General features: G+C 44.6%; 1 protein-coding gene and 1 non-coding gene across 3 annotated transcripts in view; both read left to right on the plus strand.

Moving 5' to 3' along the window:
- LOC141192996 (uncharacterized) overlaps nucleotides 1–25,679 on the plus strand; it is a 55,232-nt gene that overhangs the window by 22,363 nt on the left and 7,190 nt on the right. For both annotated transcript variants that reach the window (XM_073662074.1, XM_073662075.1), the window contains exons 18-24: nucleotides 9,254–9,348; nucleotides 9,960–10,077; nucleotides 15,694–15,885; nucleotides 16,562–16,716; nucleotides 16,806–16,923; nucleotides 20,363–20,901; nucleotides 23,913–24,044. In XM_073662074.1, coding sequence (XP_073518175.1) covers nucleotides 9,254–9,348; nucleotides 9,960–10,077; nucleotides 15,694–15,885; nucleotides 16,562–16,716; nucleotides 16,806–16,923; nucleotides 20,363–20,901; nucleotides 23,913–24,044 — 1,349 coding nt within the window. The remainder of the gene's footprint in view (nucleotides 1–9,253; nucleotides 9,349–9,959; nucleotides 10,078–15,693; nucleotides 15,886–16,561; nucleotides 16,717–16,805; nucleotides 16,924–20,362; nucleotides 20,902–23,912; nucleotides 24,045–25,679) is intronic.
- Nucleotides 9,427–9,495, plus strand: LOC141256947 (small nucleolar RNA U2-19). The gene has a single exon (XR_012317886.1). It is a non-coding gene; the product is annotated as a small nucleolar RNA U2-19 (small nucleolar RNA).

Below are 25,679 nucleotides of genomic sequence, written 5' to 3' on the forward strand. Positions count from 1 at the left end.
CTACAGTGAGCAGCAGTGACGTGCTCACCCAGGGCACCATTTATTTTATCATATAATGTACTGGAAAATGGGAAATAATTACAAATGGGGTGAAATGGTGGGAAGGTGGAATTCAGTAATTTATGTTTGTTTTGCTTTTGTGCAATCATTGTGCTGTAAAATCGAACTGGCAACATGATTCTTCAGGTCAGCACTATTACAGCGTTGCCAAACTTGAAGTTTTCTAGTGGTGGAAAAGAAAAACCCAGATGCTAAAAAAAAAAGATTTCTGTTGCTATTTTCTGAGATCTTTTTGCATTTCAATCGATGAACTTTTTTTTTTTTTGTAGTTTTTATTAATACTATTTTAGGGGACATAATGTTTTGATCGCTTTTTTATCACATTCAAAAGCAGGCTCCGAAAAACCTATACTGTTTTTTGTTTTTTTTTTAATTCATTTTTTTTCGTGTTAGTATACGGGTTAAGTAATTTTATATTTTGACAGATCGAACTTTGTGGATGTGGAGATACTGAATGTTTATTTCTCTAAGGCTATGTTCACACATCATGGTTTTTTTTTTATGCAAATTTTCAGCTGCATTTTGCAGTACCAGCAAAGTCTATGAGATTCCAGAAATCTCATGTCCACATCATGGTTATTACTCTGTCGCCTCATTGGGGGACACAGGACCTTGGGTGTTATGCTGCTGTCCACTAGGAGGCGACACTATGCTTATCTGAAAAAGATTAAGCGTGGCTCCTCCTCTGCAGTATACACCCCCGGACGGCATCAGCCTGCTCCAGTTTTTGCTTAGTGTCGCAAGGAGGCACACCTCAGACCTTCACTCGTCCCTCGCTTCAGCACGGGATTACAGATGAAGAAAAGAGGGTCTCTTAAGAGACCCCCGGCATGGCTCCTTCCTCTGCCCCCTACTACAGGGTGCACAGTTGAAGTTGAGATGGCATATACCCAATGTTGCTCCTTCTCCGGCCCCTCGGGTCAGGCTCTAAGTTGAGAACCCCCCTCCTTCCCCAATTCCCTCGGTCTTGGTCCGAAGTTGAGGCGAGGACAAAGCCCCCTGACGGTGACAGCGGCACCCTCCCTAATCCCCCCTGGGGGTATTAGGTTGAGACACCATCAGGTAGGGCCTGGACGGCAGCATCTGCAGCTCTCACCAGCCAGCACACCGCAGCCGAGGACCAGCAGCAATACAGGAGCCCCAGTCTGTCTGTGGGACCCTGTAGGCGCCGGGGGGAGTGCAGGCAGCCATGGCACATACAGGCACAGGCCTTCACAGGCTCTGTACCTGCGGCAGCTTTTCATCTTAAGCGCCTAAGGGGGACTCTTTTCAGAGACCCCCTTCCACTTATGTCCCCACCGCCATTTTGCCTTTCAATCCGGGGGGGTCCGGTTTTAATCTGACCTTCCCCCCCCCTCCCGGTCTACCGCGCTGGCCTGGAGCCCTTTTGGGCATAGAAAATAAATTTACACCGCGGCTTCGGCCTAGCCAAAGCCGCCGCCCATTTTCTGCCCCCACCCCCCCCCGGCCCGTCCCCCGGATGACCATTTTTACTCACTGCGGTGTCACACAGGGGGCGGATCTAGGCTGCAGGGCGCGCATCTCCATAGCAACTGCCGCCCTTGCAGCGCTCCGCCCCCCTTCTCCTTCATCTCTGCAAGCAGCAGAAGAGCTACGGCGGCCATCATAAGCTGCAGGACGCATACAGGCCAGCCAGGTCTCCGGGGAGGCTCAGGACCAGGCTCTTTCGGCGCTGTTCACAGGGGCACATTGGTGGGGTAAGTTCACAGTCTGAGTTACCTCAGCTGTGAACTTTATTACTCTGTATCCTCCTCTGCACAGTTAGCCCTTTTGCATAGCTACTCCTGGTGCACTATGCCGGGCTCAAAGTCTAAGAAAACCAGGCAGGACTGCTTTTACTCTTTCTGTACATCCTGCAGTAATGCTCTTCCCAGCGGCTGCACATATCCGCATTGCAAGGATTGTACTCAGACTACTGTGCCAGAGTCCCAAGTAGCCCCTACCAACCCTTCAGTGTCTAATGCTACGCCGGAATGGGTCACTCAAATGTCACAATCTATGACACAGTCCATAGATGACATGAGCTCCAAATTGCTTCAGGCTCTGCAAAGCCATACCTCGACTATGAATGCTACCCAACAAAGGGAAAACCGGACGCAGTCACATACTGACCCAAGCACATCCATGTCAAGGTCAGGACGCAAGCGCACCCATAGGTCACCCTCATCTGCGTCATCCCATAGCACACAGTCATTCCTGTCTAGGGAGAGATACTGTAGTCACAGGTCATCTACACAGTCCCCTACCAGGGACAGACGAGATATTTCTCCGTCCAGAGAAATCCCTCATTCTGGGTCACCTAGGACACACCTTAGTGATACACAGGAGTCAGAAGGCGTCTGCGATTCTGACTCAGACAAGGAAACTGATGGATCCCTAACTCCAATCCCACCTAGCAATGCAGCGCTAGTTGAGGACATAATCTCGTCCATACATCGGGTGCTGGACATCTCTGATCCGATGCCGGATTCACCACAAAATAAGATTTCATTTGAAGGAGCTCTGAAACCACCTAAGGTTTTCTTGGATCATCCAGAATTTAAATCTATCCTCACAAAACAGTTCTCACAGCCTCACAAGAAGCTTAACAATCGCAAGTTTCTGGAGGCCCTTTACCCCTTTCCAAAGGAAACCACCAAAGAATGGGCAGACCCACCGGCAGTGCACCCCCCAGTCTCCAGACTAGCAGCACAGACCCTTCTTTCACTGCCAGATAGCTCAACCCTTAGGGATGCAGCAGACAGGCAGGTAGAAAGTATGGCTCGCTCAATTTGCGAAACCACAGGGGCCTCCCTAGCCCCCGCGTTCGCTTCAGTCTGGGCAGCCAAGGCCATACTGGCTTGGGCAAAAAATCTACAAACTGGCCTCCAAGCTTCTGCCCCTGAACTATAGAACCAAGCAGTTCAGATAGCAGTTGTGGCAGATTACATGCTTCATGCAGCTCTGGATTCTGCAAGAGGTGCAGCGGGCGCAATATCACACGCCATCACAATTCGGCGTATCCTTTGGCTGCGTGAATGGAAAGCGGACGCAGCCTCAAAGAAGTCCCTCACTCACCTTCCATACCTCAGCGGTCGACTTTTCGGTGAAAGCTTGGACACGATGATATCCAACGCCACAGGGGGTAAGAGTACCTCTCTTCCCCAACTGAAACCCAAGTGCAATTGTAACAAGCATAACCAAGCTCGATTCCGATCTTTTCGGAACTCTTCTGGCTGGTCCGTTTCACGACCACCACAAAATAACAGCCGCTTCACACGCAGGGAAGACTCGAGGCCGACACAAAGGTCGGACAAATCCTGGCAGTCAAAAGCAGGCCACTCAAAATCAAAAGGAGGAAAATCTAAGAATTTCTCCTCATCATGACTCACGGACTCAGGAAGACACTCCACCTGTAGGAGGCCGACTTTTACTCTTTCATCAAGTCTGGCTACCTATTACAGAAGACAAGTGGGTCAGGGAACTAGTATCTTCAGGATACAAAATAGAGTTCACCTCCAACCCACCAAACAGACTCCTTATATCTGTTCCCCCAAAATCGCCAGTAAAAGCTCGCGCCTTCCACCAAGCGGTCTCATCGCTTCTTCAAGCACGAGTCATAATACCTGTTCCCGCAGCCGAGCGCTTCCAGGGGTTCTACTCCAATCTTTTCGTAGTCCCCAAGAAAGGAGGAGGGGTACGCCCCATACTAGACCTAAAACAACTCAACAAATATGTACGAGTACGTCCCTTCCGTATGGAGTCCCTCCGGTCAATCATTGCATCCATGGAAAAAGGAGAATATCTCACCTCCATAGACATACAAGATGCATAGCTGCATATACCGATTGCACCTGCCCATCAGAGATTTCTCAGGTTCGCTATCGACCAGGACCACTACCAGTTCGTGGCTCTCCCGTTCGGACTCGCCACGGCTCCCAGAGTGTTTACCAAAGTCATGGCAGCCACCATGCACGTTCTACACTCCAGAGGCATAGTAGTCTTTCCATACCTGGACGATCTTCTCGTCAAGGCTTCTACCTTCAAGGACTGCGAGCTCAGTGTCTCAATCACAGTTGACACCCTGAGTCGCCTGGGTTGGTTAGTCAACCTACAAAAGTCATCACCAACCCCAAACCAGTCTCTGACATTCCTGGGAATGCTATTTAATACCTCCAAGGGCCTAGTGCTTCTCCCGAAAGACAAGGCACTGCCTCTCCGTCCAAGAGTTCGCACCCTTCTCAGCAAACCCCCTCGATCTCTCCGGTTTGCAATGAGAGTCCTTGGCAGGATGGTGGCGGCAATAGAAGTGGTTCCATTTGCCCAGCTTCACCTCAGACCTCTCCAACTAGACATTCTCGAGTCATGGGACAGGAACCCTTCTTCTCTCGACAGGAAGTTCCAGCTGACGTCGTCAACCAGGAAGTCCCTTCACTGGTGGCTCAACCGGACCTCTCTGACAAAAGGGAAATCTTTTCTCCCAGGTCAATGGAAGGTCCTGACCACCGACGCAAGCCTGACAGGTTGGGGTGCAGTACACCTACACCACAGAGCACAGGGCAAGTGGTCCCCAGTGGAAGCAACCTTGCCCATCAACATCCTGGAGATTCGTGCCATCCTCCTGGCTTTGAGAGCCTTCCATCACTTACTGGCAGCCTCTCACATCAGAGTACAATCGGACAATGCCACAGCCGTGGCATATGTCAATCACCAAGGGGGAACCCGCAGTGCCAGAGTGATGTGAGAGGTGACACGCATCCTTCACTGGGTGGAGAAAACGAGCTCCATTATCTCTGCGGTCCACATTCCGGGTGTAGACAACTGGGAAGCAGACTTTCTCAGCCGACAAGGAATAGACTCGGGAGAGTGGGCTCTCCATTCCGAAATCTTCCAATAGATCTGCCATCGTTGGGGCACTCCGGATGTGGACCTAATGGCGTCTCACCTCAATGCCAAAGTCTCCAACTTCATGACCAGAACACGCGACCCGAGAGCTCTAGCGGCGGACGCCCTGGTTCAGGACTGGACCCAGTCCCAGCTCCTGTACATTTTTCCACCTCTCCCCCTGATTTCCAGAGTGGTGAGAAAGATCAAACAGGAAGGAGTTCCAACCATCCTAATCGCACCGGACTGGCCCAGGCGTACATGGTACGCCGACATCGTACGACTCACAGCAGACGTTCCCTGGCGTCTTCCCGACCGCCCAGATCTTCTGTCACAAGGCCCGTTCTACCACCAGAACTTAGAAGCCCTCAATTTGACGGCGTGGCCATTGAGACCTGGGTTCTAACCCAGGCAGGTTTTTCGCCAGACGTTATTAAAACCATGATCAGAGCACGAAAACCAACTTCTGCCAAGATTTACTACCGTACCTGGAAAACTTTCTTTACCTGGTGCGAATCTCGTAACCAGACCCCACTCCCTTATTCCCTACCCAGGGTACTCGGTTTTCTCCAATCGGGTCTGGAAGCCAGACTATACCTGGCCTCCCTTAAGAGCCAGGTGTTAGCTCTTTCAGTGCTTTTTCAAAAACGCATTGCACATAAACCGCAAGTAAGAACATTTCTCCAGGGGGTTTCCCGATTGGTTCCCCCCTACAGACGACCTCTAGAAGCGTGGGACCTCAACCTGGTGCTGACTGCATTACAGGAAACACTCTTTGAACCCCTTAGGGAAGTCCCACTCCGTCTTCTATCCCAGAAAGTGATTTTCCTCGTGGCAGTCACCTCGCTACGCAGGGTGTCTGAACTCACGGCACTCTCCTGCGGACAGCCTTTCCTGATTTTTTTTCCAGAACAAGGTAGTCCTTCGTATGGTTCCATCCTTCCTTCCGAAGGTTGTGTCCAACTTCCACCTCAATGAAGAAATTTCACTGCCATCCCTCTGTCTGGTTCCGGTTCATAGAGTGGAAAAGGCTCTGCATACGCTTGACCTTGTCAGGGCACTGCGTATCTATGTGTCTAGGACTGCGCCCTTCCGGAAGTCTGATTCTCTCTTCCTTCTTCTGGAAGGCGGCCGCAAGGGTCTACCAGCTTCCAAAGCTACCCTTGCCAGGTGGATCAAATCCACCATACAAGAGGCCTACCGCCTCAAAAATTCGCCTATTCCAGCAGGTATTACGGCACATTCTACACGTGCGTTAGGGGCCTCCTGGGCCCTTCGGCACCAGGCTTCGGCACAACAAGTGTGTAAGGCAGCCACCTGGACTAGCCTACACACGTTTACCAAACACTACAACGTTCATACCCAGTCCTCAGCAGATGCGAGCCTGGGCAGACGTGTTCTGCAGGCGGCGGTGCCCCAATTGTAGGGACCCGTCTACACAATATTCGTCCATTGCTTCCCACCCAGGGACTGCTTTGGGACGTCCCAAGGTCCTGTGTCCCCCAATGAGGCGACAGAGTAAAGGAGATTTTTGTGTACTCACCGTAAAATCTTTCTCTTAGCCTCTAATTGGGGGACACAGCACCCACCCTTTGCCAGTTCCGGGCTGTTAAGTTGAGTTCTCATATTGGTTTTCCTTTGAGATCGTACATAGTTGCCTTCTTATAGGCATGGTTATGTTATCTATGTTACGTTCCTCCTATTGCTTTTGCACAAAACTGGAGTAGGCTGATGCCGTCCCGGGGTGTATACTGCAGAGGAGGAGCCACGCTTAATCTTTTTTAGATAAGCATAGTGTCGCCTCCTAGTGGACAGCAGCATAACACCCAAGGTCCTGTGTCCCCCAATTAGAGGCTAAGAGAAAGAGATTTTACGGTGAGTACACAAAAATCTCCTTTTTTTTGCTCAGGATTTTGGACTTTGCATGTTTTTTTTGCAAAATAGAACATGTCACTTCTTTCAGCATTTTTTCACCCATTGGAAGTAATGGGTGGTGAAAGAAACACTGCCAAAACACAGGTGTCAGTTTTTTAGCGTTTTTTTCAACCAGAATGCGATATATATTTTTTCACTGAACTTTATGTACATGCATATAAAGAGACAAAAGGACAGTGAAAAAAGCACTGAAAAAAAAGCAAGAAAAATCCTGAACAACCTCCCGGCAAGAGATCAGGTTTTGCTGCAGATAAAAAATGCTGAAAAAAACATGATGTGTGAACATAGCCTAAATGGGGGGGGGTGAGGGGTATTTGAGTGAGTCACTTTTTTTACACTAGTTTATATATATCTATATAAAAAATAGAGCTATTTGATGGCACCAAATACCCATGTGTAATTAAACCAATCCAATCTTGGACTTGAGCAGTTCAACCTGGTGGTGCTGGGTGCTCACTGAGATACAAGTGCTTCTCACTAAATTAGAATATCATCAAAAAATTAATTTATTTCAGTTCTTCAATACAAAAAGTGAAACTCCTATATTATATAGTCATTACATACAGAGGGATCTATTTCAAGTGTTTATTTCTGCTAATGTTGATGATTATGGCTTACAGCCAATGAAAACACAAAAGTCATTATCTCAGTAAATTAGAATAATTCACCAAAAACACCTGTAAAGGCTTCCTAAGCGTTTAAAAAGGTCCCTTAGTCTGTTTCAGTAGGCTCCACAATCATGGGCAAGTCTGCTGACTTGACAGATGTCCAGAAGGCAGTCATTGACACACTCCACAAGGAGGGTAAGCCACAAAAGGTCATTACTGAAGAAGCTGGCTATTCACACAGTGCTGTATCCAAGCATAGTAATGGAAAGTTGAGTGGAAGGAAAAAGTGTGGTAGAAAAAGGGGCACAAGCAACCGGGATAAAAGCAGCCTTGAAAGGATTAAGAAAAGTCCATTCAAAAATTTGGGGGAGATTCACAAGGAGTGGACTGCTGCTGGAGTCATTGCTTCAAGAGCCACCACACACAGACGTATCCAGGACATGGGCTACAAGTGTCACATTCCTTGTGTCAAGCCACTCATGACCAAGAGACAAGGCCAGGAGCGTCTTACCTGGGCCAAGGAGAAAAAGACCTGGACTGTTCTCAGTGGTCCAAGGTGTTGTTTTCAGATAAAAGTAAATTTTGCATTTCATTTGGAAATCAAGGTCCCAGAGTCTGGAGGAAGAGTGGAGAGGCCACAATCCAAGCTGCTGGAGGTCTAGTGTGAAGTCTCCACAATCAGTGATGGTTTGGGGAGCCATGTCATCTGCTGGTGGAGGTCCACTGTGTTTTATCAAGACCAAAGTCAGTGCAGCCGTCTACCAGGACATTTTACAGCACTTCATGCTTCCCTCTGCCGACAAGCTTTTTGGAGATGGAAATGTCCTTCTCCAGCAGGACTTGGCCTCTGTCCACACTGCCAAAAGTACCAATACCTGGTTTACACACAACAGTATCACTGTGCTTGATTGGCAGCAAACTCGCCTGACCTTAACCCCATAGAGAATCTATTATAGAGAATCTATGGGGTATTGTCAAGAGGAAGATGAGAGACCCCAGACCCAACAATGCAGATGAGCTGAAGGCTGCTATCAAAGCCACCTGGGCTTCCATAACACCTCAGTATTGAGGGCATTTACTGAACATACATTGCAGTAGGACAACATTTCCAATTTTAAAAAACATTTTTCAAGCTGTTGTTCTAAAGTATTCTAATTTACTGAGATAATGACTTCTGTGTTTTCATTGGCTGTAAGCCATAATCATCAACATTAACAGAAATAAACGTGAAATAGATCACACTGTCTGTAATGACTGTGTATATAATGAGTTTCACTTTTTGAATTGAAGAACTGAAATAAATATACTTTTTGCTGATATTCTAATTTAGTGAGATGCGCCTGTGTATACATAGATGAAATAACAAAGAAAAAATAAGTGCCACTCACTGGACCTACAAAATCCAAAGGCACATTAAAATAGGCTGCAGGGAGGGAGAGCGCGCGTCTGAAGGACGCCTGCTGTTTCAGTGGGTCATAAGTCATTACAGGCATCTGCCAGGAATGGTGCAAGCTCAGCTCTCCAGCCTGCTCCATACACCTGCTCCTGACATATACACCGGATGTCTGGAAGGGGTTAAATATCATGTTCATTGCATAGATCATAAAATAATTTTTGCCATTTTCATGCCGTTCTTAAAAAAAAAAAAAAAAAAAAAAAATTATAATAATACAATAAATGTCATATAAATACGTAATATAAATATAATAATGACCTTCAGACACATTAACCTTTTGGCGCTCAATCGTTTTTTTTTTTTTCTTCAGATGGTTCTTTTCCTTCAGTTTTGCACGAGATTCTTAGCAGTGACGGGGCCACGTCCTCTAATCGCCATTTAATGGAGGAAGGAGCTTCCGACCTCGTAAGTAAATCTACAGCACCCGTGGGGATCTATAAACTGTCAACTCCGACTTATCTGAGGTCATTTTTTTGGAAAAATGATCAATGATGAAAAATAGCCAAATCTGAGTATTGGTGACACCGGTACGTGATTTATCCAGAGCGGAGAAGCTGATGGTTTTATGCGGTGTGAGTCTGTTGTGTCCTGTGAGAGTGTTGGGGGCACTTTCACAAGTACTGGTGTGACCCCCTACTGCACTTTTTTTTGGGATTCGTCATGGATTTTCTCACTGATGGCAATGTGGAAATCTACGACATCCAGCAGTTGCGGTTTTCTGCAGAAGCCGTTCTGATGTTTTTCGAGAACTGCTGCCGCTGCAAAACTGGGGGTGCAGCAAAGCTCGCCTGTGTAGATGTGCGGTGGTCAGAAGACTTTCTTACCACCAGGTACCTGTGGAAGTTCCCCTGCCGTACGGCTGTGTCCGTCCTGTGTCTTATCTGAGCCATGATGCATCTTCTCCTCACCAGACACTTCTTGTGGTGGTTTCTACACTTGATCTGAGCTCAGACTGTGTCGGCGGATGCTTATTGTACTGTGGTTGGGGAATGGTATACGTCTGTGTTTCTGTGCAGGGGCCGACTGGACAAGGAAGGAGCCCAACTTCAGCCTGCGATTACTTGTCCACGACAACCATATCATCCGGCAGCTTCCTGACCAGCGAGAAGACAGAGACCAGTCCTGGAGCCTGCGGTTGGTATCGGCGTCGTGTGGTGGTCTGTGTTCTGCAAATACATCCGGCCGGGTTCTCGTCGCGCTTCGCTGCACATCACTCAGAGTCAGGAGCTTCTATCTGAATACCCAAAAAATGGTATTTAGAGGCCCCCAACCCCAATCCCGATGGAGCCATTAACTTTAAGGAGGCAAACAAAATCCAAAATATGAAATGTTGACTTTTCCTGGCAATGTCCATTTTTTTTTTTGTTGTTTTTAGATTAATTTTTTTTTTTTAGTTTTTTTTTTTTTTTGTGTAGGGCAATCTGCTAAGCCAAAAAAGAGGCTCAACAACGAAGAAAAGGAAGACAAGCAGTCCAAAGTTTACATTGACCCCCTACATGACCTTTAATGTATATTTACATAATTTCTGCTACACATATCAAGGCTGAAGCACTGCTGCGTATAGCACGGACGACCGCAGCTACAAGTCTCCTATAAAGTAAAAAAACAAAACGCCTGATCTATCAAGGTACAAATACAATCATAGAATCATAGAATCATAGAATGGTAGAGTTGGAAGGGACCTCCTGGGTCATCTGGTCCAACCCCCTGCTCAAAGCAGGATTCACTAAATCATCTCAGACAGATGTCTGTCCAGCCTCTGTTTGAAGACGTCCATTGAAGGGGAACTCACCACCTCTCGTGGCAGCCTGTTCCACTCATTAATCACCCTAACTGTCAAAAAGTTTTTTCTAATATCTAATCTGTGTCTCCTCCCATTTAGTTTCATCCCATTGCTTCTAGTCTTTCCTTGTGCAAATGAGATTAAAGATGATCCTTCTACAATGTGACAGCCCTTGACATATTTGTAGACCGCTATTAAGTCTCCTCTCAGTCTTCTTTTTTGCAAGCTAAACATTCCCAAATCCTGCAACCGTTCCTCATAGGACATGGTTTGCAGACCAGTCACCATTCTGGTCGCTCTTCTCTGAACTTGCTCCAGTTTGTCTATGTCTTTTTTAAAATGTGGTGCCCAAAACTGTACACAGTATTCCAGATGAGGTCTGACCAAAGAGGAGTAAAGACCAATAATGACTTCACGTGATCTAGACTGTATGCTTCTGTTAATACATCCCAGAATTGTATTTGCCTTTTTTGCTGCTGCATCACACTGTTGACTCATGTTCAGTCTATGATCTATTAGTATACCTAAGTCTTTTTCACATGTACTGTTGCTTAGCTCTATTCCTCCCATTCTGTATATGCTTTTTTCATTTTTATTGCCCAGATGTAGTACTTTGCATTTTTCCCTGTTAAAAACCATTCTGTTGGTTGCTGCCCACTGCTCCAGTTTATTTAGGTCTTTTTGAATCATCTCTCTCTCTTCTCTAGTATTAGCTATCCCTCCTAGCTTTGTGTCATCAGCAAATTTAATCAGTTTACCCTCAATTCCTTCATCTAAATCATTGATAAAGATGTTGAACAATACAGGTCCCAGGACGGAGCCCTGTGGTACCCCACTTGAGACATTCATCCAGCTGGATGTGAAGCCATTTACAATCACCCTTTGAGTCCGATCACTAAGCCAGTTATGAATCCACCTAACAGTTGCCTGGTCCATTGCATACTTGGTCATTTTTTCAATAAGGATGGTGTGAGATACTTTGTCAAATGCTTTGCTGAAGTCAAGATATACTATATCTACAGCATTTCCCTGATCCACCCAGTCAGTGATTCTGTCATAGAAGGAAATTAAGTTAGTCTGACATGACTTGTTAGTTATAAACCCATGCTGACTCTGGTTAATCACTTCATTCTTATCCAGGTACTTACATACATGTTGTTTAATAATTTGTTCAAAGATCTTTCCTGGTATAGAAGTCAGACTCACCGGCCTATAGTTCCCTGGGTCCACCTTCTTCCCCTTTTTGAAGATAGGAACAACATTTGCTCTTCTCCAGTCTTCTGGGACTTCTCCTGTTCTCCAAGAATTTTCAAAGATTATGGAGAGTGGTTCTAAAATTTCTTCTACGATCTCCTTCAGTACTCTGGGGTGTAATTCATCTGGACCTGGAGACTTGAACTCATTTATGTTAGCTAAAAATTCCCTCACAATCTTTCTGTTTACAGATAACTTGGATTCTTCTATTCCTTTAAAAGAACAGTGAAGATCAGTTGATGTTACATTTTCTTTCTGAGAGAAAACAGATGCAAAATAGGAATTAAAAAGTTCGGCCTTCTCAACATCCTCTCTTACCATTTCTCCATTTTCATCCTGTAAAAATCCTATAGCATCTTTGACTTTTCTTTTACTTTTGACATACCCCCAAAATCCTTTTTTATTGCTTTTGACATCTCTTGCAAGCCTTAATTCATTGTCAGCTTTAGCTAACCTGATACATGCCCTACAGGATCTGCAGACTGCATTATAATCTTCTTTAGATATGCCTCCCTCTTTCCATTTAATAAACATTTCTTTCTTTCTTTTTAGCATGTGTTTAAGTTCTGTGTTCATCCATCCTGGTTTCCTTAAATGCTTCCCATTCTTCCTACTTTTCGGGATTGTTAACGATTGTGCTTTGAGAATCTCATTTTTAAAAATTTCCCATCCTTCCTGGACATTTTTGTCCTTAAGGACATCCAGCCATTGGATCCCTCCTATTCTCTTTCTGAGTCTCTTAAAATCTGCCTTTCTAAATTCTAACCTTGAAGTTTGAGTCTTCACATGTCTTCCTCCTCTAGTTATCCAAAATTCTATAATAGCATGATCGCTGCCTCCTAGGGTCCCAGCCACCTTTACCTCCTCAACCATTTCCTCCCTGTTTATAAGGATTAGATCCAAAGTAGCAGATCCCCTTGTTTTCTCCCCTACCTTTTGGAAGATAAAGTTGTCAGCAAGAGAGGATAAGAATTTGCTTGACCTGTTAGTTTTACTTGAGAGAGATTCCCAACAAATGTCTGGATAGTTGAAATCTCCCATGACCACTACGTCATATTTTTTGGAGAACTTGGTCATTTGATACATAAAGAGTTCATCCATATCTTCAGCTTGCCCAGGTTGCCTGTAGTAAATGCCTACAATGGTGTCCTTTCCGTTGTTCTCTCCTTGTATTCTTACCCAAACAGTTTCCACAGAACTCCCAGTCTCTGAAGCTTCAATCTCTGTGCAGATATACGCTTTTCTAACATACAATGCGACACCTCCTCCTCGTTTATCAAGTCTGTTTCTTGCAAATAAGTTGTATCCTTTTAGCCTTTTATTCCAATCATGTGTATCGTCCCACCAAGTTTCAGTGATTCCAATTAAATCATATTTCTTTTCCTGTGTTAGTAGTTCTAATTCTCCTTGTTTGTTGCCCATGCTTTGTGCATTTGTATAAAAACATTTTAGTTTGTGATTGGTTTCTCTTCCTCCCATATTTTTATTATTTAAATTGTTTTGTCTTTGTTCTTCCTTTCCACTTCCAGTAGCAGAGATCTCAATAGTATTTGTCAGCTGTATGGCTTTTTCTGGCCTTTTGCTTCCCTTCTCACATTGTTCTAGTTTAAAGCTTTTCTGATGAGTGTAGCAAGGCGACTTCCAAATACATGTTTTCCAGTCTTCGTAAGGTGCACCCCATCTCTAGCAAGTAGTCCATCGTATAGGTAATTCATTCCGTGATCCAGAAATCCAAATCCTTGTTGACGGCACCATCGACGTAGCCAGTTGTTCACCTGTAGAATCTTATTCCACCTCATTGTTCCATGGCCATCCACTGGGAGGATGGATGAGAAGACCACCTGCGCTCCCAATTCTTTCACTTTCTTGCCCAAGTCTTCAAAGTCACTGCAGATGGTTTCCAGGTCCTTTCTTGCGGTGTCATTTGTCCCCACATGTATTAGCAGGAATGGGTAGTGATCTGTAGGTCTGAAGAGTCTTGATATCCTGTCAGACACATCTTTAATTTTTGCTCCTGGAAGACAGCACATTTCTCTTGAGGTTATGTCTGGTCTGCAGATAGCGGCCTCTGTTCCTCTTAACAGGGAATCCCCCATGACCACCACTCTTCGTTTTTTCTTCACAACATTCTTCTTTCTCCATCCAGGAGGATTCTGAGGGCTTACAAGGTTATTCATTGCTGGCAAAGTCTTATTTTGCTGTATTTCTTCATGGTTCTCCTGCGTGAGAGCCTGGTACTGGTTCCTGAGCAGTATGGGTGCTGACTGCCTCTCGATCCTCCTGCTTCTGTGGGTCACATGCTTCCATTCCTCTGTTTCGTCAGGTGCAGTTCGAATTTCTTCTCTTTCTGAATCATGAAGAGATAATTCTGCTCTGTCTAAGAACTCTTCACCTTCCTTAATGATTTTCAAGGTAGTTAACCTCTCTTCTAGATTTCGCAACTTTTCCTCCAACAGGGACACAAGCTTGCATTTCTGGCATGTGAAGTTTGGCTTCACTTACCCCAAAATGCAGTGGGAATATACAAATTATCTGCTCCGGACTCCTCCCCTGGTTTACCGATGTCCTCTTTTCAGCTCCAACAGCCAAAATCCAGTGTTCTTTGAGCTCACGGAGACTCTTCACTTACCCCAAAATGCAGTGGGAATATGCAAATTATCTGCTCCGGACTCCTCCCCTCAGGACTCCAATAGGTAAACTGCGTAACGAGAAAAAAATAAAAATGCCAGAATACGTTTTTGTTGGCCGCTGCAACTTTGCAATAAGAGGCGATCAAAACCTTGTATCTACACCAAAATTATATCAATAATAACGTCCGCTCAGGATGGAAAAAATAAGCCCTCACCCATCCCCAGATCCCAAAAAATGAAAACGCTACAGGTCTCGGAAAATGGTGACATAAGCAAATTTTTTTTTTTTTCTTACAAATTTGGGATTTTTTTTTTTGTCTCCATTTTAAATACAAAACCAAAAAAAAAAAACCTTTACATGCTTGGTATCTGCATACTCGTACTGACCTGCAGAATCTTATTGCCAGGTCAGTTTTACCATATAGTGATCATGGTAAATAAAAAAAACAAACCAACCCCAAAACAGTTGTGGAATTGCACTCTTTTTTTTTTTTTATTATTATTTATTTATTTATTTTGCAATTTAAACGCATTTGGAATTTTTTTTTCCCGTTTTCCAGTACACTATATATGGTAAAATCAAAGTACAGCTTGTCCTGCATAAAAACAAGCCCACACACAGCTATGTGGAATGAAAAGTAAAAAAGTTCTGGCTCTTGGAAGAAGAAGAGGGAAAAAAAGAAAGCGCAAAAAATGGCAAATTGCAAGGTCATACAGAGGTTAAGTCAGTGGCTCCATCAGGATACTGTGGAGTGAATTGCCATTGGATTATATATCATTGGTGCCAGCAGTAAATTTAGGGAACGTCTAGGTTACCCCACAAATACCTGGAGGTTTGCAAATTACAAGGTCCTAAAAATGGATAATTTTTAGGCTACGGCTGCACCATTATTTCCATTCCTACCACCCCACACAGGTATTACTCCTCCTCATGGAAACTTTACATTAGGAGAAGTTTGATTGGTCTTCATAAATCTTACAAGCTCTCAGTAGCCGTTTCCTCAGAGAGACATAGTACAGGGGGCTGGGATGACGTTTCCAATTTATTTAAATGGATATTGTAATAATATATATTATTTTTAGACCTCCTATCAGACCTCCAGAGATGTAACTACTCCGATATCGAGGAAAATAAGGACCTCACAAGTCCATCAACAGCAACAACATGGAGTCATTACTTGTGTCCAGTGCAAAGTCGTGGCCACATCCAGCAAATCATAGAGAAATACACCAAAGATCTCAGCGCTTCTCTGGGGAGGAACTTCAGTTTTCACTGTAAGTAAGATCTGGATGAGAAGGGAGAATATGGAGGTACTGACTTTTTTGGGAAGCCGTTCTTTGTGTATCATTCTGTCGACCTTGTGCGTCCTTGAGCTGACCTTGTGCGTCAGATCGGGGTCATCACTGAGGTTGTCCAAAAATTATTCTCTGGAGACTCACAACATGAAAGGAAGATGCCGTCCTGCAGTCCTCACCACTCCGTCCTCTGGGGGACATCTCACAAGGATATGTATTATACATGTTGTCCGGTCATCTAATATTTATGATAGGCCATCAATATCAGATCGGAGGGGATCCGATACCCAGGGCTCCAACCAGTCGGCTCCATTCAGTGTGTAGCAGCCGCTCCTGGGTACAGCAGATCAGCTTCTATTTATGTAAACCGTTGTAATCGGCGGCCCCATCAATCTCATTGATCACCTATCCTAGTGTTAAGTCATCAATTTCTAATGTCTGGACAACTCCTTATCTGCAGCTCCTGATATCTACCTAGTGTAAAATAGTAAGGGCAGGAGGGGAGAGGAGGGGGATGCAGCTGCAGCTTCTTACTCAATTCTGCATTGTAACATGAGGAGCAAGATATCTGAATGGTTCCCATTTCACTATAGGGAAAGAAAGTTGAAATTTTTATGTATTTTACACACTGTCCATTTTCCCTTACATATTCCAGCTCCTTCGGTCGCCACTGATATTTCATCTCACGGTAACCACCTGTCGGATACTTTTCACTCACTGGATCCAAAACTGGACTCCAATGTTCCCACTCCATCCTATACCCGATCAGACATCACCATCAGTCCGCAAAGCATGCAGGACCGGAGTCGGGTACGATTTCTCTGTGTCCGTTTCGGATAATCAGCTGCCATTGAGTTTCGTCCCAATCAGATAATTGTATTTTCTCCACTTGCCTCCAGAGCTCCAGTAGCAGCAGCCACAGAGAACCGCGGCCTTATAGGAGTCCTGCATCCTCTCTAGGCTTATTCCACTCACAGGTGGTGGAGAGACGGTCACCTCGGCGGCAGCGGGAAGAAGGTGAGTGAGCGGACGCCATGTGCTGCATATGATGAGCCGTGATGTACAGAGCCGTCGCCAGCATTTCATGCAATGAGGCTTTATACACTTGAACTGAGCTCACTGTGTGTGTGTGTATATGTATGTGTGTATATATGTGTATGTATATATATATATGTGTGTATATATGTGTGTGTGTGTATATATATATATATATATATATATATATATATATATATATATATATATATATATATATATATATATATATATATATATATATATATATATATATATATATATAATAATATGTGTGTGTGTGTTGGGTGTTTTGTGTGTTTTTTTGTATGTCTTTCAAACGGAGCTGTGATGACATCTGTTGCCCCCGATCATTTTATATATGAGGGTTCATACACTTGATCTGAGCTCCTACGCTATATACATTATATGGGCAAACGTTTTAGGACAACTGGCTTAATCACTGAATTCAGGTTTCTTATTTAATCCCCCACCAGTGGATAATATCTGGTCCCTCGCCTCCTGGTGTATAATATCCGTCTCTTCACCCCCCCTGGTGTATAACATACGGCTCCCCGTATATACCATCCAGCCCCCCACCCTTGGTGTATAACATCCGGCCTCTCACCCCTGGTGTATAACATACGGCTCCCTGTATATAACATCCAGCCCTCCGCCATGCCGTCTGCCTACCATATGACAGATCGTCTGCTGGTGCGGAGCTCACTGATACCAACGCGGTCCTGTACTAGGAGCCACCGGGGTAACTAGTCCGTTCATGACATTTCTTCCCCCCTAAATCTTCCCCATCACCTGTGAGTGATATTATTGAGAAGTGGAAGGAACTGCAGCAATCAGCCACAAAGTGGAGACCCCGTAATGTTATAGAGTGGGGGGTAGAGTGCTGAGGAGCAGAGGACACACCACCGCTCTGCTGACCCCATAACTGCAGAGTCCAGACCCCTCCTCTGGTATAACATCAGCACAAACCCTGCGCCCCCTCCGGGAGCTTCATGGCCGAGCAGCTGTGTGCAGCCGTACATCACCAAGCACAATGTCGAGCGTCGGATGGAGTGGTGTAAAGCTGCCACCACTGGACTCTGGAGGAGAAGTGTTCTGTGCAGAGATGGATCACACTTCTCTATCTGCGTCTGATGGAGGAGTCTGGGTTTGGTGATTCCAGGAGGACGTTGCCCCCTGACTGCATTGTGCCGCTGTACACATGGTGGAGGAGGATAATGCTATGGGCTGTTATCAGGGGGCAGCCTCGGCCCTTTTAGTTGCAGTGAAGGAAAAATCTTAATTCTTCAACACAAGATATTGTGGACAATTGTAGCTTCCAGCTTTGTGGGAACAGTTTGGGGTTCGCCCTTTTCTGTTCCCCATGACTGAGCCCCAGTGCACAAGCTCCATACAGACATGGAGGGGGGGGGGGACATGAGCGGTCGCACAGATCCCAGACCTCGGCCTTATCTAATATCTTTGGGATTAAGTAGTACAGAGACTGAGCCCGACCTCTCCCCAACATCCGGGCCTGAACTCACAAATGCTCTTCTGGATGAACGGCAGAAATCTCCACGGAGACCACCAAAGCCTTGTAGAACATCTTCTCAGAAGAGTGGGAACTGTTATCTGCAAAGGGACCAACTCCATATTAATGTCCATGGATGTAGAATGCGAGGTCACAAGAACTCCTGTAGGTGAAATGTGGAGAGGACACATACTTTTGTCCATTTGGTTTATATGTGCAAGCAGAGACCTTGTTGGTGCTAAACTCCAAAGTCTATTAGTAAGCCACAAAACTCTTCATTGCCTGGAAAGGAAACGTGTCTCCAATTCTTCAGCGCCTAAGGAGTAACATTTCTCCTTGTGGAGAGTGCCAAGTCGTCGTAAGGAGACTTATAGGCCATGCAATGCTCCTCTGGGAAATTAAATAAGCAAATTAGAGAGGAAGAGGACTGGAACTCTAGCACCATCTATTGAATGTAACAATCCTAAAAGTGAATATTGACCCTTTAATGCGCCTTATTTAGGGGGAAAAAAGGCCAAACCAGAACCTCCATTTGCAAACACATGTTTCGGGTGTTTGCCCATCATTAGTGCAAAGCAGAAGGTCTGATTTGGCTTGATGAGAGGCCTCTGAGGGAGGGGAAGGTAACATGTCTCCTTATGGAGACAATATCTATGCAGGCGGAGTGGCAAGCTCCTGTCTTTAGTAGGGGAGTGAGCTCTGTATAATCACCTCTACTGAAGTCTAGTAGACAGCAGGACTCCCCTCATCCTAGTTCATAGTTGGACCCCAGCTGAAGGATAAAATAATTTTTACATATGTTAGTGCAATTTTATTAATTAAAGGTAATCACTAAGTTTCAGTCTGCGATCTTCATTTCTTCATTCATTTTTAGACCCCCTGATAGGCAGTTTTGCAGTCTGATCCAAGTTTCAGATTTCTTTTCTATGGGAGTTTCCCTCACAGTAATATAGGCTGGATGTGAGGTCTGCCTGTATCCAGGGTGCTGCTGTCTTCACTGCTCATATTTCAGCACAGCTTCTTTCCTGCACATATTTCCTCTAAATGTGCTTTCTTCCTTGTCTATATCCTGTTTTCTCTGCTCTCTAAAAATAATACTTTAGATACTTTCTACCCTCTCACCCATTCTTTGGAAAACTGTGCATAACCCCCCTCCTACCTACTGCTACCTGTAACCCTGAGAGAAGGGAGGAGGAGCGCAGAGGGAGCGGTCAATAGCCCTGATGGAGTGTAACATTTTTGCAGACCACTGTGCTAGATACAGACTTGCATACTGTCTGCAGCAGCAAAAGGGAAGAAAATGTTAAATGAAGGCTATTTTGAAAGTTTTTTTACATTTAGGAAGCAAATGGCCTTAAAACTTTAGTTGCAAAAACTGGCAAATGTCTTTGAAGGCTTGGGCTGTGTTCACATCTGCTTTTTGAAGCTTTGTCAAAGATCTTCTTTCCCAGGAGAAATAGCAGAGCAAGCATATTACATGACACACCAGTACCAAAGCTATAAAACCAATGTGGTTTCCTGGGCACAGATGTCCCCGGTCGACATGATGTGACCCATACGCTCTTGTCCCATTGGCCAACCAGGGACATGTGTGCATTTACTGATGCTTTATTTTCTAAGCCCAGATGCCTGCAGAATAGACATTAGATTTAAAACCTGAGATTCTGGTTTCCTGCTGTTACCACTAGAGGGAGCTCACTGCATACTGAATTACTGATTTCAATGTCCACTGCTCCCGAGCGCCATCTAGTGGCCACAGCGGACAACACTTTGTGCAAATGCTTTGGTCTGCCTATCCAGTTGGGTGTAAATGCTGCCTTCATTTTATATGCAATAATGGTAATTTTATATAGTTTTTCGTTGGGTGTGTTTTAATTTAATATATATATATTTTTTTATATTTTTTTAAAGATTTTTCTGGATCTTTTCTCCCATTACACCCGGAGAGCACGCTTAATGAGCCAAACGTGAGCCTTCGTGATGAGCCGTCCTGTGTAATTTCTGATCCAGATCAGGTCAATGAAGATTCTTTGCAGATCGGCACCTTACAGTCTTTCGATGCCACTCGCAGACCTTTTGCAGCGGAGCGCTCCTCTACCATCCTGACGAGTGCAGCGGAGGAGAGCGGATCTTTCCATGAAATTGCGGCGGCGCACGATTCTGAACTGTCTGAACATCCGGTCTCTGAATCCCTGGAAAGGCACAGCGTGAAGAGCGTTCACTTCGAGGAGCTGCCCGCCGTACCGGAAAATCAGCATGGAGAAGTGCGCGCAGGTGGTGAGGACTGTGAAGATCCTGATGAAGGCTCTAATCACACTGGTTCACTGAATCGGACCCCGAAATCCGAGGTCCTGACCCACACATCTCACCCCAGATCCGCTCTTCAGTCCTTATCCAGCCTAACCATAGGTTCTTCTGCTGGTTCTCTGCCGAGCTTTATCTGTACCTGGGTAAGTAAATGACCCAAAACCTAGTCCATAGTATTCCTGGTGGAAGGGTTACTCCAGATAAAACCTTACCCGTCTATTCACTGGGTGGTATATAGTAGGTATGGGCCAGGCCCGGAAACGCCCGTGGTTACTACACATTGGGGCACCAGATGGCCTTCTCTGCAGTTATATGGAGTGATGACTGCAGCCGCTCCATTCATCTCTGTGGGGCCGACAAAAACACAGGGAGGAGTCAGGTGATTGGCTGCAGCCACTCACTAGCTTCTGATTGTCTGCAGTGGGCACCTAATGCCCCCACTGGAAGAAGAAAGAAGCGAAGGCACAGACAGCAGGGGTCCAGAGTATGTTTTTTTGTGTTTGTTTTTTTTTAACTTTAGGACCATCATGGGCTCATTTTTAACTCCTTCCTAATATATAACATACATGTACAGTACAGACCAAAAGTTTGGACACACCTTCTCATTTAAAGATTTTTCTGTATTTTCATGACTATGAAAATTGTACATTCACGCTGAAGGCATCAAAACTATGAATTAACACATGTGGAATTATATACTTAACAAAAAAGTGTGAAACAACTGAAAATATGTCTTATATTCTAGGTTCTTCAAAGTAGCCACCTTGTGCTTTGATGACTGCTTTGCACACTCTTGGCATTCTCTTGATGAGCTTCAAGAGGTAGTTACCAGAAATGGTCTTCCAACAATCTTGAAGGAGTTCCCAGAGATGCTTAGCACTTGTTGGCCCTTTTGCCTTCACTCTGCGGTCCAGCTCACCCCAAACCATCTCGATTGGGTTCAGGTCTGGTGACTGTGGAGGCCAGCTCATCTGGCGTAGCACCCCATCACTCTCCTTCTTGGTCAAATAGCCCTTACACAGCCTGGAGGTGTGTTTGGGGTCATTGTCCTGTTGAAAAATAAATGATGGTCCAACTAAACGCAAACCGGATGGAATAGCATGCCGCTGCAAGATGCTGTGGTAGCCATGCTAGTTCAGTATGCCTTCAATTTTGAATAAATCCCCAACAGTGTCACCAGCAAAGCACCCCCACACCATCACACCCCCTCCTCCATGCTTCACGGTGGGAACCAGGCATGTAGAGTCCAATCCGTTCACCTTTTCTGCGTCGCACAAAGACACGGTGGTTGGAACCAAAGATCTCAAATTTGGACTCATCAGACCGAAGCACAGATTTCCACTGGTCTAATGTCCATTCCTTGTGTTCTTTAGCCCAAACAAGTCTCTTCTGCTTGTTGCCTGTCCTTAGCAGTGGTTTCCTAGCAGCTATTTTACCATGAAGGCCTGCTGCACAAAGTCTCCTCTTAACAGTTGTTGTAGAGATGTGTCTGCTGCTAGAACTCTGTGTGGCATTGACCTGGTCTCTAATCTGAGCTGCTGTTAACCTGCGATTTCTGAGGCTGGTGACTCTGATAAACTTATCCTCAGAAGCAGAGGTGACTCTTGGTCTTCCTTTCCTGGGGCGGCCCTCATGTGAGCCAGTTTCTTTGTAGCGCTTGATGGTTTTTGCAACTGCACTTGGGGACACTTTCAAAGTTTTCCCAATTTTTCGGACTGACTGACCTTCATTTCTTAAAGTAATGATGGCCACTTGTTTTTCTTTACTTAGCTGCTTTTTTCTTGCCATTAATACAAATTCTAACAGTGTATTCAGTAGGACTATCAGCTGTGTATCCACCTGACTTCTGCACAACACAATTGATGGTCTCAACCCCATTTATAAGGCAAGAAATCACACTTATTAAATCTGACGGGGCACACCTGTGAAGTGAAGACCATTTCCGGTGACTACCTCTTGAAGCTCATCAAGAGAATGCCAAGAGTGTGCAAAGCAGTCATCAAAGCAAAAGGTGGCTACTTTGAAGAACCTAGAATATAAGACATATTTTCAGTTGTTTCACACTTTTTTGTTAAGTATATAATTCCACATGTGTTAATTCATAGTTTTGATGCCTTCAGTGTGAATGTACAATTTTCATAGTCATGAAAATACAGAAAAATCTTTAAATGGGAAGGTGTGTCCAAACTTTTGGTCTGTACTGTACATCACATGTACGGTTCCCACACTCAACAGCACAAGTCCTCACTGTACCCGGTACTTGTCAGCTGTGCTACATAGCCGGTGCCGGCAGCAATCGGAGATAGGTCCGATGGCTACTGGTTAACCGTTTAAATGCCGTTATCAATCACCGACAGCGGCATTTAAATGAGCAGATTTCCAGTGCACGCCTGCAGCCACTTGTATCAAACAGGCGATTGCGAGGGGCTAATGGATTGTCATGGCATTTGGGGACGTGCCGAAGGCCCCCATGGCTGATATGCCTGTGGATCGGCTTCACAGAATAGTATTGTTGTATATTGAGCAAGTGACCAAACAATCGCAGGTTCATGTTCCATATGGGTATTTAAAAAGTAAAGTAAAAATTAAAAAGTTTTTAAACCTAAAAAATTGAATCCGCCCCATTTTTCCCCTTTTGAAAAAATGATAAAAAAGCATATTTTGTATCACGTCGGTATTTGTCTGACCTATCAAAATATAGAATTTAAGTTAACCACTATGGTAAATTTAATGTTAAGGCGGTGTAGAAAAAATAAAATGAAATCCAGAATTGATGATTTTCTTTTTTTTTTTTTTTTTTCATATTCTCCAAAAATATGCAAGAACAAAACATTGTAAGTAGCCTTAAGAGATAGCAACCAAAACATCTGCGCTCGTCACGAGAGAAAGCAAAACGAGCCCTCACACAGCTCCATCCACAGTTTAGTATAGTCCCTAATTGTACTGACATGGCGAATCGTGTTACCGGGTCATTAATGCCATATAATAAACATTTAAAAATAAAACCCCAAAAAACAAAAGTTTAGTGAAGCACAAAAAATGTCTGAAACTCTTATATTGGCTGCTACATCACAGCGTAAAGTTAATGACTTCGGCCGTGCTGCAGCAAAGTGGCAAAAGTCAGAATCCCAAATAATTTTATTCTGTGCACCAGGATTCGGACTCGATGCGGGGAATCCTGGAGGAGCCAGATCTGACCCTCATCAGCCTGAATGACAGCAGCGTGGTCTCATCTCGGCCTCCTGTCTTTTCGTCCGGTGATCACCAGGATGTGAACACGTCCCAGGTAATGTGCTCTACATCTTTTTCTTTTATGGAAATTTAATAGAAATAAAATAATCTCTCCTCTTAAAAATCAAAAAAAAAAAAACATCAAACCATTTTATGTACAATGCAATCAATAAAAATGTCAGCTCTCCACACCAAAAAAAAAAACAAGCCTTCTCTCATCACCGTCAACAGAGAAAGGAAAAATGTTAAAAACCTATAGAGTGGCTTGCGAAAGTATTCACCCCTCCCTTGACTTTTTTTTATCTATTTTGTTACATTACAACTTGTGTTTAAATATTTTTGTGATCCGATTTGTGTGTGATCCATCAGCACTAAATAGTCTGAGTTGGTGAAGTGAGAAAAATATAGGCATAAATTAACTTTATGGGATCAAATAACTAAAAACTGGCATGTGCATATGTATTCACACCTTTTGCTATGAAGCCCCTAAAATTTCTGGTGCAAGCAATTACCTTCATAAGTCCCATGCTTAGCAAAAGGAAGTCCCCCTGTGTGCAATCTAAGTGTCACATGGTCTGTCAGTATATGCACTTTACCTTTTCTGAAAGGTGTTGCAGCCTCTGTGGCCATTAACAAGAGGCACCACTAACCAAACACCATGGAGACCAAGGAGATCTCCAAACAAGTCAGGGACAAAGTTGTTGAGAAATAAAAATATTCCAATCTCTGATGATCCCCGGAGCACCATCCATGATCATCAAATGGAAAGAACATGGCAACACAGGCCGCCCACTATAACTCTCAACCAGGGCAAGGAGGGCATTAATTAGAGAGGCAGCACAGAGACCAAAGGTAACCCTGAAGGAGCTGCAGAGTTCCCAAGCAGAGACTGGAGTGTCTGTCCATATGACCACAATAACCCATACACTCCATATATGTGTCCTTTATGGAAGAGTGGGCAGTAAAAATGCCTTTACGTACACACAAAAATTGTTAGTCTTGTACTGAGTTTGCCAAGAGACGTGGGAGACTCTCCAAATGTATGGAGGAAGGTGCTGTGGTCGGCTGAAACCAAAATTGAACTTTTTAAACTCTGTCTGGCGTTAAGCAACACACAGCTCATCACCCCAAGAACACCATGCCTACAGTGAAACGTGGTGGCAGCATCATGCTGTGGGGATGTTTTTCGGCAGCAGGGACAGGGAAAATGGTCTAAGTCGGGAAGATGGATGGTGCATTATGCAGGTATTTTCTTGAGGAAAACGTGTTTCAGTCTGTCAGCAATTTGAGACCAGGACAGAGGTTCACCCTCCAACCAGAAAATGACACAAAGCATACTGATAAAGCAACACTCAAGTGGTTTAGGGGAAATGTGTAAATGTTCTGGAGTGGCCTAGTCAAAACCCAGACCTTAATCCAGTTGAGAATCTGTGGTCACACTTGAAGATTGATGTTCACCAGAGGAAACCATCTAACTTTAACCCCTTAAGGACCCTGGGATTTTTCGTTTTTGCGTTTTCATTTTTTGCTCTCCTTGTTCCCAAGAGCCATAACGTTTTTATTTTTTGGTCAATATGGCCGTGTGAGGGCTTATTTTTTGCGAAATGAGTTGTACTTTTGAACGACATTACTGGATTTACCATATCGTATACGGGAAAACGGGAAAAAAATTCCAAGTGCGGTGAAATTG

This window comes from Phyllobates terribilis, unplaced genomic scaffold (assembly GCF_046119375.1).
Source record: "Phyllobates terribilis strain yellow unplaced genomic scaffold, ASM4611937v1 Scaffold_2__4_contigs__length_985480577, whole genome shotgun sequence".
Taxonomy (NCBI): domain Eukaryota; kingdom Metazoa; phylum Chordata; class Amphibia; order Anura; family Dendrobatidae; genus Phyllobates; species Phyllobates terribilis.